The sequence below is a fragment of the Mobula hypostoma genome, chromosome 9 (genome assembly GCF_963921235.1).
Source record: "Mobula hypostoma chromosome 9, sMobHyp1.1, whole genome shotgun sequence".
NCBI classification, from domain to species: domain Eukaryota; kingdom Metazoa; phylum Chordata; class Chondrichthyes; order Myliobatiformes; family Myliobatidae; genus Mobula; species Mobula hypostoma.
This window is the reverse complement of record NC_086105.1, coordinates 100,694,878-100,708,776: the sequence shown is the minus strand read 5'-3', so window position 1 is coordinate 100,708,776 and position 13,899 is coordinate 100,694,878. Positions and strand designations below refer to the sequence as shown.

Below are 13,899 nucleotides of genomic sequence, written 5' to 3'. Positions count from 1 at the left end.
TTTGACAGAAAAACATTGGACACAATAAATTAAAAGCTACAGCACTACTTTGAGTTTAAAAAAACTTGCCCCCTTTTGAAAAGCAGTGTGCAGTATATTTCTTTTAATATAAAAGAATTTAATTTTGTTTCCAGCATTTTGGACATTAAGTTCCATAATATAATTTAAGCAACTCTATTTTTGTACATCTGTTATATGGAAACAGCTCTGTAGCAGGTCCTTTCATCGTTTGATACTTAATTCCAATTTTACCTGTTTTCAAAAGAACAGAAGTAGCAGTTATTTTATAATGAATAAAGTCAATAATAAGTTAATAATAAAGTTAAGCAAGGGAAGGGTTGCAGGGAAAAGGGTATTAGATTAAAATATTTTTCTTTAAATCCTAGGTTGCAGAGCTTGTGGCTGAAAGCATTTGGGTCAGATGAAGGGAACTATGGTCAGTAAACACCATGGAGATGGGGAAGAATGTTAATTTAAATACCACAATGAGAATTTTGAAATGGTGGGGGATTTGGGACCATTTTATTTCAAGGATGCATGTTAAGTTCGCATAGGTTGAAGAATAGATCAACCAAGAGAAAATAGCTTAGATTTGGAAGGCAAAATTGTATTCGTATACTTGAAAATAGAGGTTGGGAATCATGTAACAATTTGGAAGAACGCATTTTTGTATAGGGCATTAAAGAGGGAATTGTTCACAGGCAGAAAGCACAATGAAAAAGGGAGGGCCACTGCACATTCAATTTCAGCATTTCAGAGAAATTTAGATAGGTACACAGATGGGAGAGGTGGAGAGGGCTATGCAGGTAGGACTATGCAAACTAATTTTTGGTATGGACTAGAGAGACTGAATGGCTGTTTTTAGGCTATAGTGTTCTATGACTCTACATTGGATGTGCAGCCTAGTGATCTAAAGATGGTGGAGGGGTTTAGAAAGGTGGTCATGTCATCAATGTACACATGAAACCTAATGTTGATGTGACCAAGTGGTAACATAAATAAGTAGGTAAGACATTAGAGAAAGTGATTCCAGTAAAACTCCAATAATATGCTGTCCAATTAACCAAAAATCACAATACAGTAACTGGATCACAGGTGATAATTCCCATGAACCCTTGTATACACCACAGTACCAGTCTCCTCAGCCCCTTTCATACACAGAGCATTAGTTGCTACATTTCCTTTCACTCCTTGTGGCCAAGGTTCTCCTCCACTTCCATGGATCTCAGCTGGTTGTTCTCTACCCCAAACTTCGAGTTCATCTGATATTGTTTCTCCAAACTGCCTTTAAAGTTAGTCAACTGGAAAATTGATTTTATTGTGTAACATCTTAAAAAGTACATTGTGCATTGGAGAATAACATCCCATTGTATTTTCACCTTTGTATTTGTTTTTTTTTTGAACAATGGTTGGTGTTCCATTCTGTTGGGTGCAGTCTTTCATTGATTCTATTGTGTTTCTTGGATTTACTGAGTAAGCCCAGAAGAAAATGAATTTCAGGGTTGTAAGGGTGACATGTACAGCGCCTATAAGTAGTACTCAACCCCCGCCCCCCCCTGGAAGATTTCATGTTTTATTGTCTTACAACATTGAATCACAGCGGATTTACTTTGGCTTTTTGACACTGATCAACAGAAAAAGACTTGTGTCAAAGCAAAGTGATCTAAATTAATTACAAATATAAAACACAAAATAATTGATTGCAAAAGTATTCACCCCCCTTCAAGTCAGTATTTAGTAGACACACCATTGGCAGCAATTACAGCTTTGACTCTGTGTGGATAGGTCTCTATCAGTTTTGCACATCTAGACACTAATTTTTCCCCTTTTTTTTATGAAATTGCTCAAGCTCTCAAATTGCTTGGGGATCATGAGTGAACAGCCCTTCTCAAGTCCAGCCACAAATTCCCAACTGGACTCTGATTTGGTCACTCCAGGACATTAACTTTTGTTTTTAAGCCATTCCTGTGTAGCTTTGGCTTTATGCTTGGGGTCATTGTCTTGCTGGAAAACAAATCTTCCCCCAAGTCACAGTTCTCTTCCAGGATTTCTCTGTATTTTGTTGCATTCATTTCACCCTCTACCTTCACAAGCCTTCCAGGGCCTGCTGCAGTGAAGCATCCCCACAGCACGATGCAGCCACCATGCTTCACAGTAGGGATGGTGTGTTTTTGATGATGTGCGGGGTTCGGCTTGCGCCAAGCATAGCATTTAGTCTGATGGCTAAAAAGCTCAATTTTGGTTTCATCAGACCATAGAACCTTCTTGCAGTTCGCTTCAGTCTCCCACATGCCTTCTGGTAAACTCCAGCTGAGATTTCATGTTAGTTTTTTTTTTCAACAGTGGCTTTCTCTTTGCCACTCTCCCATAAAACTGCAACCGGTGAAGCACCCAGGCAACAGTTGTTGTATGCACAGTCTCTCCCATCTCAGCCACTGAAGCTTTTAACTCCTCCGGAGCTATCACAGATCTCTTGGTGGCCTCACTCACTAGTCCCCTTGCACAGTCACTCGGTTTTTGAGGACGGCCTGCTCTAGTCAGATTTACGGCTGTGCCATTTTCTTTCCATTTCTTGATGATTGACTTCACTGTCCAATATTCAGTACCTTGGAAATTTTCTTGTATCCATCTCCTGACTTGTGCTTCTCAATAAACTTTTTGCAGAGTTGCTTGGAGTGTTCTTTTGTTTACCTGGTGTCGTTTTTGCCAAGATACTGACTCACCAGCAGTTGGACCTTCTAGATACAGGTGTATTTTTACTACAACCAATTGAAACACCTTAACTGCACACAGGTCTCCAAAAACAGATCTCCATTTAACTGATTATGTGACTTCTAAAACTAATTGGTTGCACCAGTGAAGATTTGGTGTGTCATAAAAAGGAGGGGTGTGAATACATATGCACTCAATTATTTTGTTTTTTATATTTGTAATTGATTTATTTCACTTTGTAGAAATCTATTTTCACTTTGACCCTATTTTCACTTTGACCCAAGAGTTTTTCTGTTAATCAGTGTCAAGAAAGCCAAATTAAATCCACTGTGATTCAATGTTGTAAAACAATAAAACATGAAAATCTCCAAGGGTGTTGACTACTTTTTATAGACACTGTACATACTTTGATAATAAATTCACTTTGAACTTTGAAGCCTGTACCTTGGGTGTGACCACCCCAGTTTAAGTTTTACCTATGAAGATCTCAGCCGCCTTGATGGTTCCAAGTACATCCATCTCCAGCTCCAGTCCCTTTATGCTTGGGGTCATTGTCTTGCTGGAAAACAAATCTTCCCCCAGGTCACAGTTCTCTTGCAGAGTGCAACAATCTGTCAGGAGCTACAGCTGTGTACACTTCTCATAGATGCAGTCATCAGGGATACCTTGAGGTTCCCCTACTTCCCACACCTTGCAGGAGAGCATGCAACTACCCCAACTGCTGTCCTGCTTATACTTTATTGCTGCTACTAACAGGTAGAAGGTACAAGTGGCTCAGGATTTGCACCACCAGGTTCATGAACAGTTCCTACCCCTCAACCTTCAGGCTCTTAAACACTTATTCTATTTCTGGTGTTCCCACAACCGATGGTCTCACTTTAAGGACTCTTTTTATCGTGTTATTTCATGCTCATTACTTATTGCTATTTATTTATATCTGCATTTGCACAGTTTGTTGTTCATTGATCCTGTTTACAGTTACTGTTCTATAGATTTGCTGAGTATGCTCACAGGGAAAAGAATCTCAAGAGTTGTATCTGGTGACGTGTGTACTGTAATAATAAATTTTACCTTGAACTTTGAAATAAAACCTTATCTGTGCTCTGTCACCACGGTCTCTTGAGCTAAGGCCTGAACTCTCCAATCTCACAATTTCTGCTCCAAAAGCCCACTCCACTTAACCTTACTTTTCTTTTATTGGATAAAGTGCCCTCCAATTAGACAATCAATGAGATTTGCCTTTTCAAAGTTCCTGCTCTCAGTCCAAGCACCTTTCGCCACTTAATCAGCCTCTTCAGCCAAAATCCTTCCCCTTCTACACTGGCCCACCCTCACAATTTGAAGAGATGGGGATTGTTCCCAAGCATAAATATTAACAGTTAACAGCATAAGATAATAGTGGAAAGGAAAATGTACATTCGTTACTTTAATGGAAATAGGATTAGAAGATGACAGGTACACAAGACAAACTCAAAAGAAGGCATAAAGGAAATAGGATGAACTTAGCAATGTTGCAAATCTATGACCAGGGTACAGTCCATGGGCCAGAGGAAAGTGGGACCCTGATCAGATGATTTAAGATCTTTGCGATAAATAGGTTCATTAGCTCTTTACACTTTCCAGGGCAAGGGTGGAGGAGGCAACCACTTCTCTAAAAGGGCAGTGAACCTCTGCAATTATCTGTACCTCGAGGGTGATAGAAGCCCCAAAGTAGTGAGGATTATTATCAAATGAAGGCAGATACCTGTTTAAAAGATTGACAAATTGAGGGTTATGGAGATCTAGCACAGAAGAGGAGTCAAAACCAGCACCAATTGGCCATTATCGTACCGAACGGCAGGGAAAATTTGAGGGGGCTGGTGGCTTACTTCTATTGTGATAGAAGAAATGTGTTTAAGACAGTCATCTGCATGGAAGATATTTGGACTTGAAACTTCAGAATGTTCCCAGAATAGCAAACGGAACCAGTCATGCTTCAGAAAGATCATACAGATCTGGTGCTGAATGGCTAAATAGCTGCACCATGAATTGTTATTCTGGAGTGAAAAGTGGAGAAGTGGTAATAGTTGAACTACTGGCAAAATCCAAAAGCCAGTGCTACAAAGGCAGAGTTGGACAGAAAAACTGGCTGCATTATAGCAGCAAGAGTCCTGGGTAAAAAGAATGACAAAAATGTGAATGAGCAGCCAAAGTTCTTTATATGGGGTTTAGTGGGATCCTGGTTCAGCCATGATGGAATGGTGGAGCAAACTTGATGGGCTGAATGGCCTAATTCTGCTCCTATGTCTTATGGTCTTTCTCATTAGAAGGCAGCAAGTAATATATTGCTTGCTGTTCATAGGACAACACAGCTATAATGTTGATCATTCACTATAATAAATCTGATTTGTCTGCAACAAATCAGGGCTGCATTGGGAGAAAAGCCAACAACTTTGCAACCGCAGATATAAAAATCAAATGTTCCCTATAATCCAAATATATGTATTAAAGTATTGGTCGAAGATCACAAGCACTGCAGACAAATATCTCTTAACACTTCTCAGGACCAAACAGCATGCTAGAAATTGAGTAAACAAGCCTATGTGCCTGAGTTTGCTGTCATGCCAACTTAGAAATATAACAAAAAAATTAAATTAAATTTGTGTTGATGCTTCCTATTTACCCAAATCAGACACGCTTCTGTGTTGATGTTGTAAATATGGTGATGGATTAGAGAAACTTATGACAAGTGACACTGATAGCAGGGAGCCCTTTTACCAGCCTTCTCACCATCTCACTGCCCAACCCCACCCACCACCCACCAAAACTGTGGGAGTTCCGTTGTGACTGTTGCCACAATATCTGAATTTAGCAGCTTCAGCAGTTTGAATCCTGTTATGCATTGTTAATGATCCGAGCCCCAAGAACTGGTATCAGATGGAACTGCGATCTGATGCGAGCAGACTTTAGATGACTCTCCTAATGATTTATATTGCTCTTCTCATCAACACAGTAATATTGCTAACGTAAGCACCCCTAGTCTAAATGTTTGTTGTTTTTTTTTGGAAAATAGAGAATTAACACAAGTAAAGGGAAAGATTTGGGAAAGGGATAAAAAAAAATGGAAAAATTAAGTAAATAAGTACATAGGGATTGGATAATTATGTCTGCGGGCAGGAACAAGCACGAACAAATTGGGATATAAACACCTACAATGGTTGGTATATAGGCTTGTATGCAACATTTTGGACCAGTGGAAATGGTCCAGAAGGGTTGTATGGAAACTATTATTACCATTTTTCTTAACAACTAATTTCATTACTTAGCCTAATAGGTTAGACTTACCACAGTACATAATTATCTATTTAAATGTTTATTTTGCTTTTATATCATCTCAATGCGTACTTAAGAATGTATAAATAATTGTAGTTTTATACATATAAAAAAATGGAAAAGGTTATATGTGTGAAAAAAGTACATGATAATTGTGAACTCCTTATCCAAATAAAAATAAAATTAAAAAAAAAAGAAATTACCAGCGACTTACCTAGTTCCACTTTGAATTGGTGATATGTCTCTGGATTACGTATGGTGGATGCCAAATATACAACAGTACTTGTTTTCATCTTTCCACTAGTTGTAGCAACAAGAAGGTTCTCCAGTGCAGAAACTAAGCAGAGGACGACCTCAGGATCATAAATTATATCTATTTATTAAGAGAATAAAAAGTAACATACACTTTCAATTGGACTCTTTGATATTAAAATAACAGCCTCGATTGAACATCTATACACATATTTTACTGAAGTACGGATCTCTACATCTCCAATTCAGACAACTCAGTGCTTTCACAGTACAGTGTTCAATACCCAAATATTTTAGTCATAAATAAGCAAAGTTGGCTTATGTAATTTTATAAAAGAATAGCTGTAGTACATATATATTGTGGTTCTCTATAAAGTGGACCTCAAATCATCTGTTCTCCGACTCACTACATAGCTCAATCACCTGCTATGATCTGTGAAACAATGACTGAAGTGGGTCTTAAATGAGTCCTCAAAGTGCAGTGATCATTCCGAAAGACTAGAAAGGGAAAAGGCTAATGAACACATATACAGCAGGACCTTCTAAACAATGAAACAGTGAGTCACTTACGTAGCTCCACTAGCCTGATCCACCTTTTAATAAGATCATAACTGATCTAACCCAATGCCATCCTTACAAATCAAAAACTTGCATTTATACCTTTCACTTTAGACTCTCAAGTCAACCCAAAACTCCTTACTGCCAACAATGGATTTCTCAAGAGCAGTCACTATAAGTGCAATTGTCACAAAGAATAAGATAATTTCTGATAAACTTTGGCCAAGGCAACTCTTCTTCATGTCCATAACAATAGGACTTAAAGTTTAATTCTCATACAAAAGACAGCATTACTTCCAAAGTACAGCTCAGAAGACAGCCTAGATTTTGGGTCCCAGCCTGTGGAATAGATCTTGAATCTGCAACATTCTGATCGAATAGATGGAGTGTTTACAAATGAGGCCTGGCTTACACAAATCCAACAGACTCAGATATATCTATGAAGGTTTTAAGTCATCCAAGTCATTGTATATCAGCTGGTGTTTCAGACCATCTGTCTCCCCTGTCCAAACAACTCACAGAGTTTATAAGCCGGAAAACTACCCACCATGGATCAGCACTGAAGAAGCCTCTCGGATGAGTGGCCAAACATCTTCTAGACCAGTGGTCCCCAACCTCCGGGCCGCGAAGCATGCAGTGGTCCAGCGGTAGCCGGCGCACACCCAGCACATCTTTAAGAAAAAAGCTGAAATAAACAAGCTAATTAATTAGATGCCACCCGGCACGTAAATGTCAGCCCAGATCAGAGGCGATTGCCGATTGCGTAGAGCAAGTGATCTGGGCTGACATTTACGTGCCGGGCAGCCCCTAATTAATTAGCTTGTTTATTTCGGCTTTTTTCTTATAGATGTGCTGGGTGCATCCCGGCTACCGCGGCACCACTGCATACTTCACGGCAATGTATCGGTCCGCGGCCCGGAGATTGGGGACCACTGTGATAGACAACACAGGAAGTCCAGTTGCCTTGATTTACCGCTGCTTGATGAACAAACTCAGATATAATTCTGACTTTGCGAAAGGATCCCAAACATTTGCCACCCTTTGCAAGTAAATTCCTAACTTCCAAAATGTCTGCACACTAATTTTTTTTTAGATATGAACACTGGTTCAAGACCTCAACTAACTGGAAGAGGTAGTTGAGGTCTGGAACCATCTATCCATTCTTGAAACACACATAAAAGTTGCTGGTGAACACAGCAAGCCAGGCAGCATCTCTAGGAAGAGGTACAGTCGACGTTTCGGGCCGAGACCCTTCGTCAGGACTAACTGAAGGAAGAGCTAGTAAGAGATTTGAAACTGGGAGGGGGAGGGGGAGATCCGAAATGATAGGAGAAGACAGGACGGGGAGGGATGGAGCCAAGAGCTGGACAGGTGATTGGCAAAAGGGATATGAGAGGATCATGGGACAGGAGGTCCGGGGAGAAAGAAAAGGGGGAGGGGGAAACCCAGAGGATGGGCAAGGGGTATAGTGAGAGGGACAGAGGGAGAAAAAGGAGAGAGAGATAAAGAATGTGTATATATAAATAAATAATGGATGGGGTACGAGGGGGAGGTGAGGCATTAGCGGAAGTTAGAGAAGTCAGTGTTCATGCCATCAGGTTGCCCTTACTCTGATTTAGAACATCTCATTAACTGTGTTGGCAGGCTTACAACCTTCTCTCACGTTAATATTATTCAGCTTGGACTCCTTCCTTAAATTACTGAGGTATGGTAGCATTCTTATTTTCATTGATTTGCAGTTACCTTGACTACATTACCTGTAATCCTAGCTCCTACAAGGACCAAATTCCATTCTCGCATTTTCTCCACCCTGTCGCATCTTTATTGAGAAGCCAATTTTCCATACTCCTTCAACTGTGGATTCCCTCCGCCATTCATAACAGGGCCCTCAAATATGTATGTTACATTTCTCAAACTTCTGCTATAACCCCTGCTCTTCTCAGCTGGAACATGGACAAGGTTTTACCTTCCACACTCAACTCTTATCACTAATGGCACCTTCAACGTAATACCACAGCCAAAAGTTACTGCTGCCCACCACTGTCCCAGCCCAAAAGGAGCACATGGCCACTAGAATCCTCTTGTTGAAACCTTTACCTGTGTGCTATGTCTAGATGCAATTGTTGTTCCAATGGCTTTCTCTGTATTGGGAAGACCAAATGCAAATCAGATCACTTCTTCGCAGAACACCTTTATGTAGATGACAAAATTGCGATAAGAGCCCACACCTCTACCATCCAGAACAAAAGTCACCAGTTAGCAGGTGTATGGGGTTGAATGAGATCCGGGATCAGCCATGATGAAACGGCAGTGCAGTCTCGATGGGCTGAATGGCCTAATTCTGTTCCTATATCTTATGGCAGTTGCAAGCTCAAGTCACACACTACCCTGAAGTGGAAATCTATCACCATATCCAAATGCTGGAATCCCTACCTAATGGCACAGCAATACACCATGGCTGCAAAGATCACCATTAAACATATCAAAATCATCCTCTCAAGAACTGCCAGCTTTATCCATATCCCATAACTGAATAAAAGTATAATTGTACACTATACATAAACCCTGATAAATACCTCCTAGCTGGAGAATTGTGCCCCAAAGTATTCATATTGCCAGTTTATCATTCTGCCACTTTGCCCCTTTCCTATTGAGCCCAATTCTCCCTTCCAGCTGGCATGTCAAACCCTCATTAATACTCCTCCTCTTTGATAATTATATAGCCGGCTGGTGGCGTACTGGCATCAGTGCTGGACTTCGGAGCGAAGGCTCCCGAGTTCGAATCCAGCCGGCTCCCTTGCATGCTTTCCATCCGTGCTGGGTTGAGCGTCAAGCTAGCAACTTGGCTTTGTAAAAATAAGAAAGCCTGCTAAAAAAAATGCTGTCATGACGGCGTCCCAACAACTCCACTCGGAGTTAAGAGCTTTCTTCTTCTTTGGTAATTATAATTATATCAGAAGCTGGAATAACACCCTCTACCGTTTCACTGGTACCATATGATGCCAATCAAATACAAAGATTTCAGGGCCAGAGATGACGAGCAAGCAAGCAATACATTGAGACTGGTTCTTTCATAAAGCCAGCCCAGACACAGTAGGTAAAATGTCTTCATTCATGTGGCTCATTCAAGGCTTTATGTAACTGACGTGTCTGAAAGGAACTACATGCTACCCACCTTTTGGCTCCTGACAAGGATCTGTGAAAATATTATATCCTTTGAACATCATAACACCAATAATACCAAACTTTTCTCATTAAAGAAGAACTAAAGTGAAATGGATTAAACAAACTTTCAGCGCCTCAGGATCTAATCCAGATTTGTGTAGTTAGGAAGTCAGCTGATGTGTAAGTACTGATTATATCATAGTCTTATTCAGAATGCACAATTAAGAAAAGTATTAGCCTGCCACACTTAACCTACCTGTTGCAATAATAATATCCGACTGAAGCTCTGAGGCCTGTTCTTGTGTAATTGCTCCCCAATCCAACCGAACAATGGCAACTTTTGGTCTTTGGATTTCTTCAGATCCATTGTTACTGTCGACTTCCACTTCACAGTCTTTTGTATTCCAGATGCCAGAATCTATCTGCAGATTGTTTCTAATAATATTCTTCCTGAGTTGCTTAAGTACATTAGAATGGTAGTCACTGAAGGTGTACCGTTTCAGGTTGCAAGTCTTGCAAATGGCAATTCCTGTGAGACCAATTCCACTACCCAACTCCAAAACGGTCCTGATACAAAGTTAACAATTAGTTGCTTCATAAGTGGGTCATAAACTTGTTGAAGGCTCATAATTATGCAAACAAATAATTTTATTTGCTTCTAACAAACTTCCCAAGCAATTTCTACTTCATACGTAGCCTTAAACCCAGTTAGATTTGCAAAGGTAAGAAGTTTAGTTGAAGAGTACGTTTACAATATTTAAAAGTAGAACATTTGTAATTCAACTTTGGTGAGTCAGTGTGGGAGAGGTATTATAATGAGGAATGACTCAGCGACTTGATGAATTCTTAAAAAAAAACAAACAAGAATCTAGGTTATACTTAGACACATCCTAATAAAACATGGAGTAGCATTAAAGGTATAATAATTTAAAAGAGAGCATATAACTTAAATATATCAAATTTACTTGGAAGTAGAAAACAACGAGAAGATATTAATTTCCCTTTCCACGGGAATAAAATTGATTCCTAATTCTACTAATTCTGACCTGCAATTAAACACTTCAGGGTTTTCCATGGCCCATTCTGCAAAGTACAACGCAGCTTCCCACGTGACCAGACCAGTAGTTCCTTCAGAGATCATTGCCACCTTTTCAGCAAGTGTAATGTTCTCTCCTGACAACTGAATAATGATCTTTTTTTAAAAACTTGAAGACACTTGAGTATTTCTTTCCCACTGCTCATTTTTGTGCAATTAAATCAAAAGACAATAGAAAATTAATCCTGATGAGATTATAACAAGAATGCATGCACACACACTCACTTACACACACACACTGTAAACCAATAACAATATGAATGAGCAAGCAGGATTGACAAAAACAAATCTGGTGTCAGGTTCAAAATGATGTTCTCCAGGGATCAGTTCTGGGACGGACCAATGTTGTTCAACATTTACACAGCTATTTGTTGTTAAAGGAATAGAAAATCAGTAGATGCGAAACAACTGGATACCAGACAAAATAAGGAATTTGTAACAAATTAAATGATATTAACAAATGGAAGGATTTTAATAGAGATAAATGTGGTGCTTTTGGATAAAAATTCCACATGATCATCAGGAAATAGGTGTGTAAATAAAATACAGGACCAAAGTGTGTAAGACGAATGGATACAGAATCAATAAACATTGTAATCAAGAACGAGGTGTTCATAATTACAACAAAGTATCAATGCTCATTTTTAAAAGGAAAAGAATTGAAAAAAATCAGAGAAATCATGTTATAATGGATAGCTGTACCACATTGTAATACAGTGCACCAAACTAATCCACCAATTATAAATAACGAATCGAGGTGATTAAAGTGCAAACAAAGATATCAAAGGGTTGCATGTAGGGAAGATATTTCTGCTTCTGGTGAACTATGGCTTCACTGAGAGTTAAATGTGAACTTGGAGTAGTTGAACAGAAAAACAAGATGCAAGGTATTGTAATGTACTACTGCCACAAAACAACAAATTTCACAGCATGTGCCAGTAATATTAAATCTGATTCTGACTTCAGTTTAATGTCTTATTCAAATATCAAAATTAAATTAATATGCCCAGCTTAGGTTTTTTTTTTAAGACTCCTGTGTCAAGAGTAGGGGTTAAGTCCCAGATTTCTCACCTGCAGAGAACAAAGTTACTAACTGATCCATGGCTGATAAACGCAAGAAATTTATCCTTGATCACCAGCTGTATCCTTGATACCAGCTCTTCTAGAACTGGGTTTGCTGGCATGGATGTTCTGTCCCTCAAACGGTTGCTGGTACTCACAGCTGGAGTTTCCAAGATGATTTTTGTTCATCAAATATTTCAAGGCATACGAAGGATTGCTCTGGAACATATTCTAATTAACTCTGCTGCAGTGCACATTCTAATTAAGTGGTAGAGGGGCTGAATGTCTTACCCCTGTTCATTAGAACTAAATTCCCATCAACTTTAAACAGTGAAAGATTTTGTTGGTCAGTCTCAAGGCTACACAGGTTAATAAAGTGGTTAAGAAGGCTTATGGAATGCTTGCTTTTATTAGTTGAGTTCAAAAGTCAAGAGGTTATGTTGTAACTTTATAAAACTCCGGTTAGGCCACATTTGTAGTATTGTAGCATTCTGGTCGGCCCACTAGAGGGAAGATGCTGAGGTTTGGAGGTGGGGGGGTGGTGTAGAAGAGGTTTGACAGGATGCTGCCTAGCTTAGAGGGCTTGTGCTATCATGAGAGGTTGGATAATCTTGGATTGTTTTCTCTGGATCGGTAGAGGCTGAGGGGAGATCTGATAGGTTTAAAAGATTATGAGAGGCATAGACAGAGTGGACAGGGAGTAACTATTTCCCAGGGTTGAAATTTCTAAGACCAAAGGGCATGCTTTGAAGGTGAGAGTGGGTAGGTTCAAGGGTGATGCGAGTGGCAAGCTTTTTACTCAGAGTGTGGTGCATGCCTGGAATGCGCTGTCTGGTACAGTGGTAGAGGCAAATACATTAAAGGCTTTTAAGAGACGTTGGGATAGGCACACAGATGTGAGAAGGTGGAGGGATATGGACCACAAACACGAGAAAATCTGTAAATGCTGGAAATCCAAGCACAAACACAAAATGCTGGAGGAAATTCGCAGGCCAGGCAGCATCCATGGAAGAGAAGCAGTGGATGTTTCTGGCTGAGACCCTTCCTCAGGGATATGGAGATCGTATACGTAGGAGGGCTGAGTGTTTGGGTAATTTCAATTTGCTTTTAGCTGGTTCGGCACGATACTATGGGTTGAATGGCCTGTCTTGTGCTGTACTGTTCTACGCTCTAATATCTACTGGAGATAACTGGTATTTACTTCCTTCCCAGATAGAATATACTGCAGCAGCAATACTGAGAAAAGTGAATAATATCGCTGCTTGTTTGTGGAATGGAGATAGTAACAAGCAAAACTGAAAACTCGTAATTTTAACCTCTAATAAATCACACGTAATGTTTATACACTACTAACTGTGCAATAATTTGAATGCTTTTATTCTTGTAGGATTGCTAGAATTGAATATGAAATAATTAAGTTGTACTGTACACTGACCAAAAAGTAGTTCTTGTAACATATTGGTGAATCTTCTGACCTCAGTACTTCACCCAGTGCATTATACAAATCATCCAGAGACTCAGCACCTGTTGCTTCATGCTAGATTGGGAAGAAACATTTTACTGGATATAAATGTGCCGGAAAAAAGAAACATGAATAGTATTTTACACGTCACAAGTAACTCAGCAGAAGGCGTGGCCATGAAATAAAAGTGATATGCATAGTGAATGCCTTCACACAAACTACCATTTGGGTATCAACTAACATGCTAGTTATTTCAAGGATGATATCTATATTTTATAGT

The 13,899-nt window shown here is 39.6% G+C and overlaps 1 protein-coding gene across 2 annotated transcripts in view; it reads right to left on the bottom strand.

Moving 5' to 3' along the window:
- The window catches only part of eef2kmt (eukaryotic elongation factor 2 lysine methyltransferase), a 40,431-nt gene that overhangs the window by 308 nt on the left and 26,224 nt on the right, over nt 1-13,899 (bottom strand). The window contains exons 4-8 of one of the 2 annotated variants that reach the window (XM_063058781.1): nt 13,593-13,694; nt 11,046-11,179; nt 10,256-10,566; nt 6,239-6,397; nt 117-252 (exon numbers count right to left, since the gene is read on the bottom strand). In XM_063058781.1, coding sequence (XP_062914851.1) covers nt 146-252; nt 6,239-6,397; nt 10,256-10,566; nt 11,046-11,179; nt 13,593-13,694 — 813 coding nt within the window. In that variant the 3' untranslated portion in view covers nt 117-145. Of the gene's footprint in view, nt 1-116; nt 253-6,238; nt 6,398-10,255; nt 10,567-11,045; nt 11,180-13,592; nt 13,695-13,899 lie in introns of those variants that run through there. The other variant, XM_063058782.1, reaches the window with a different exon arrangement.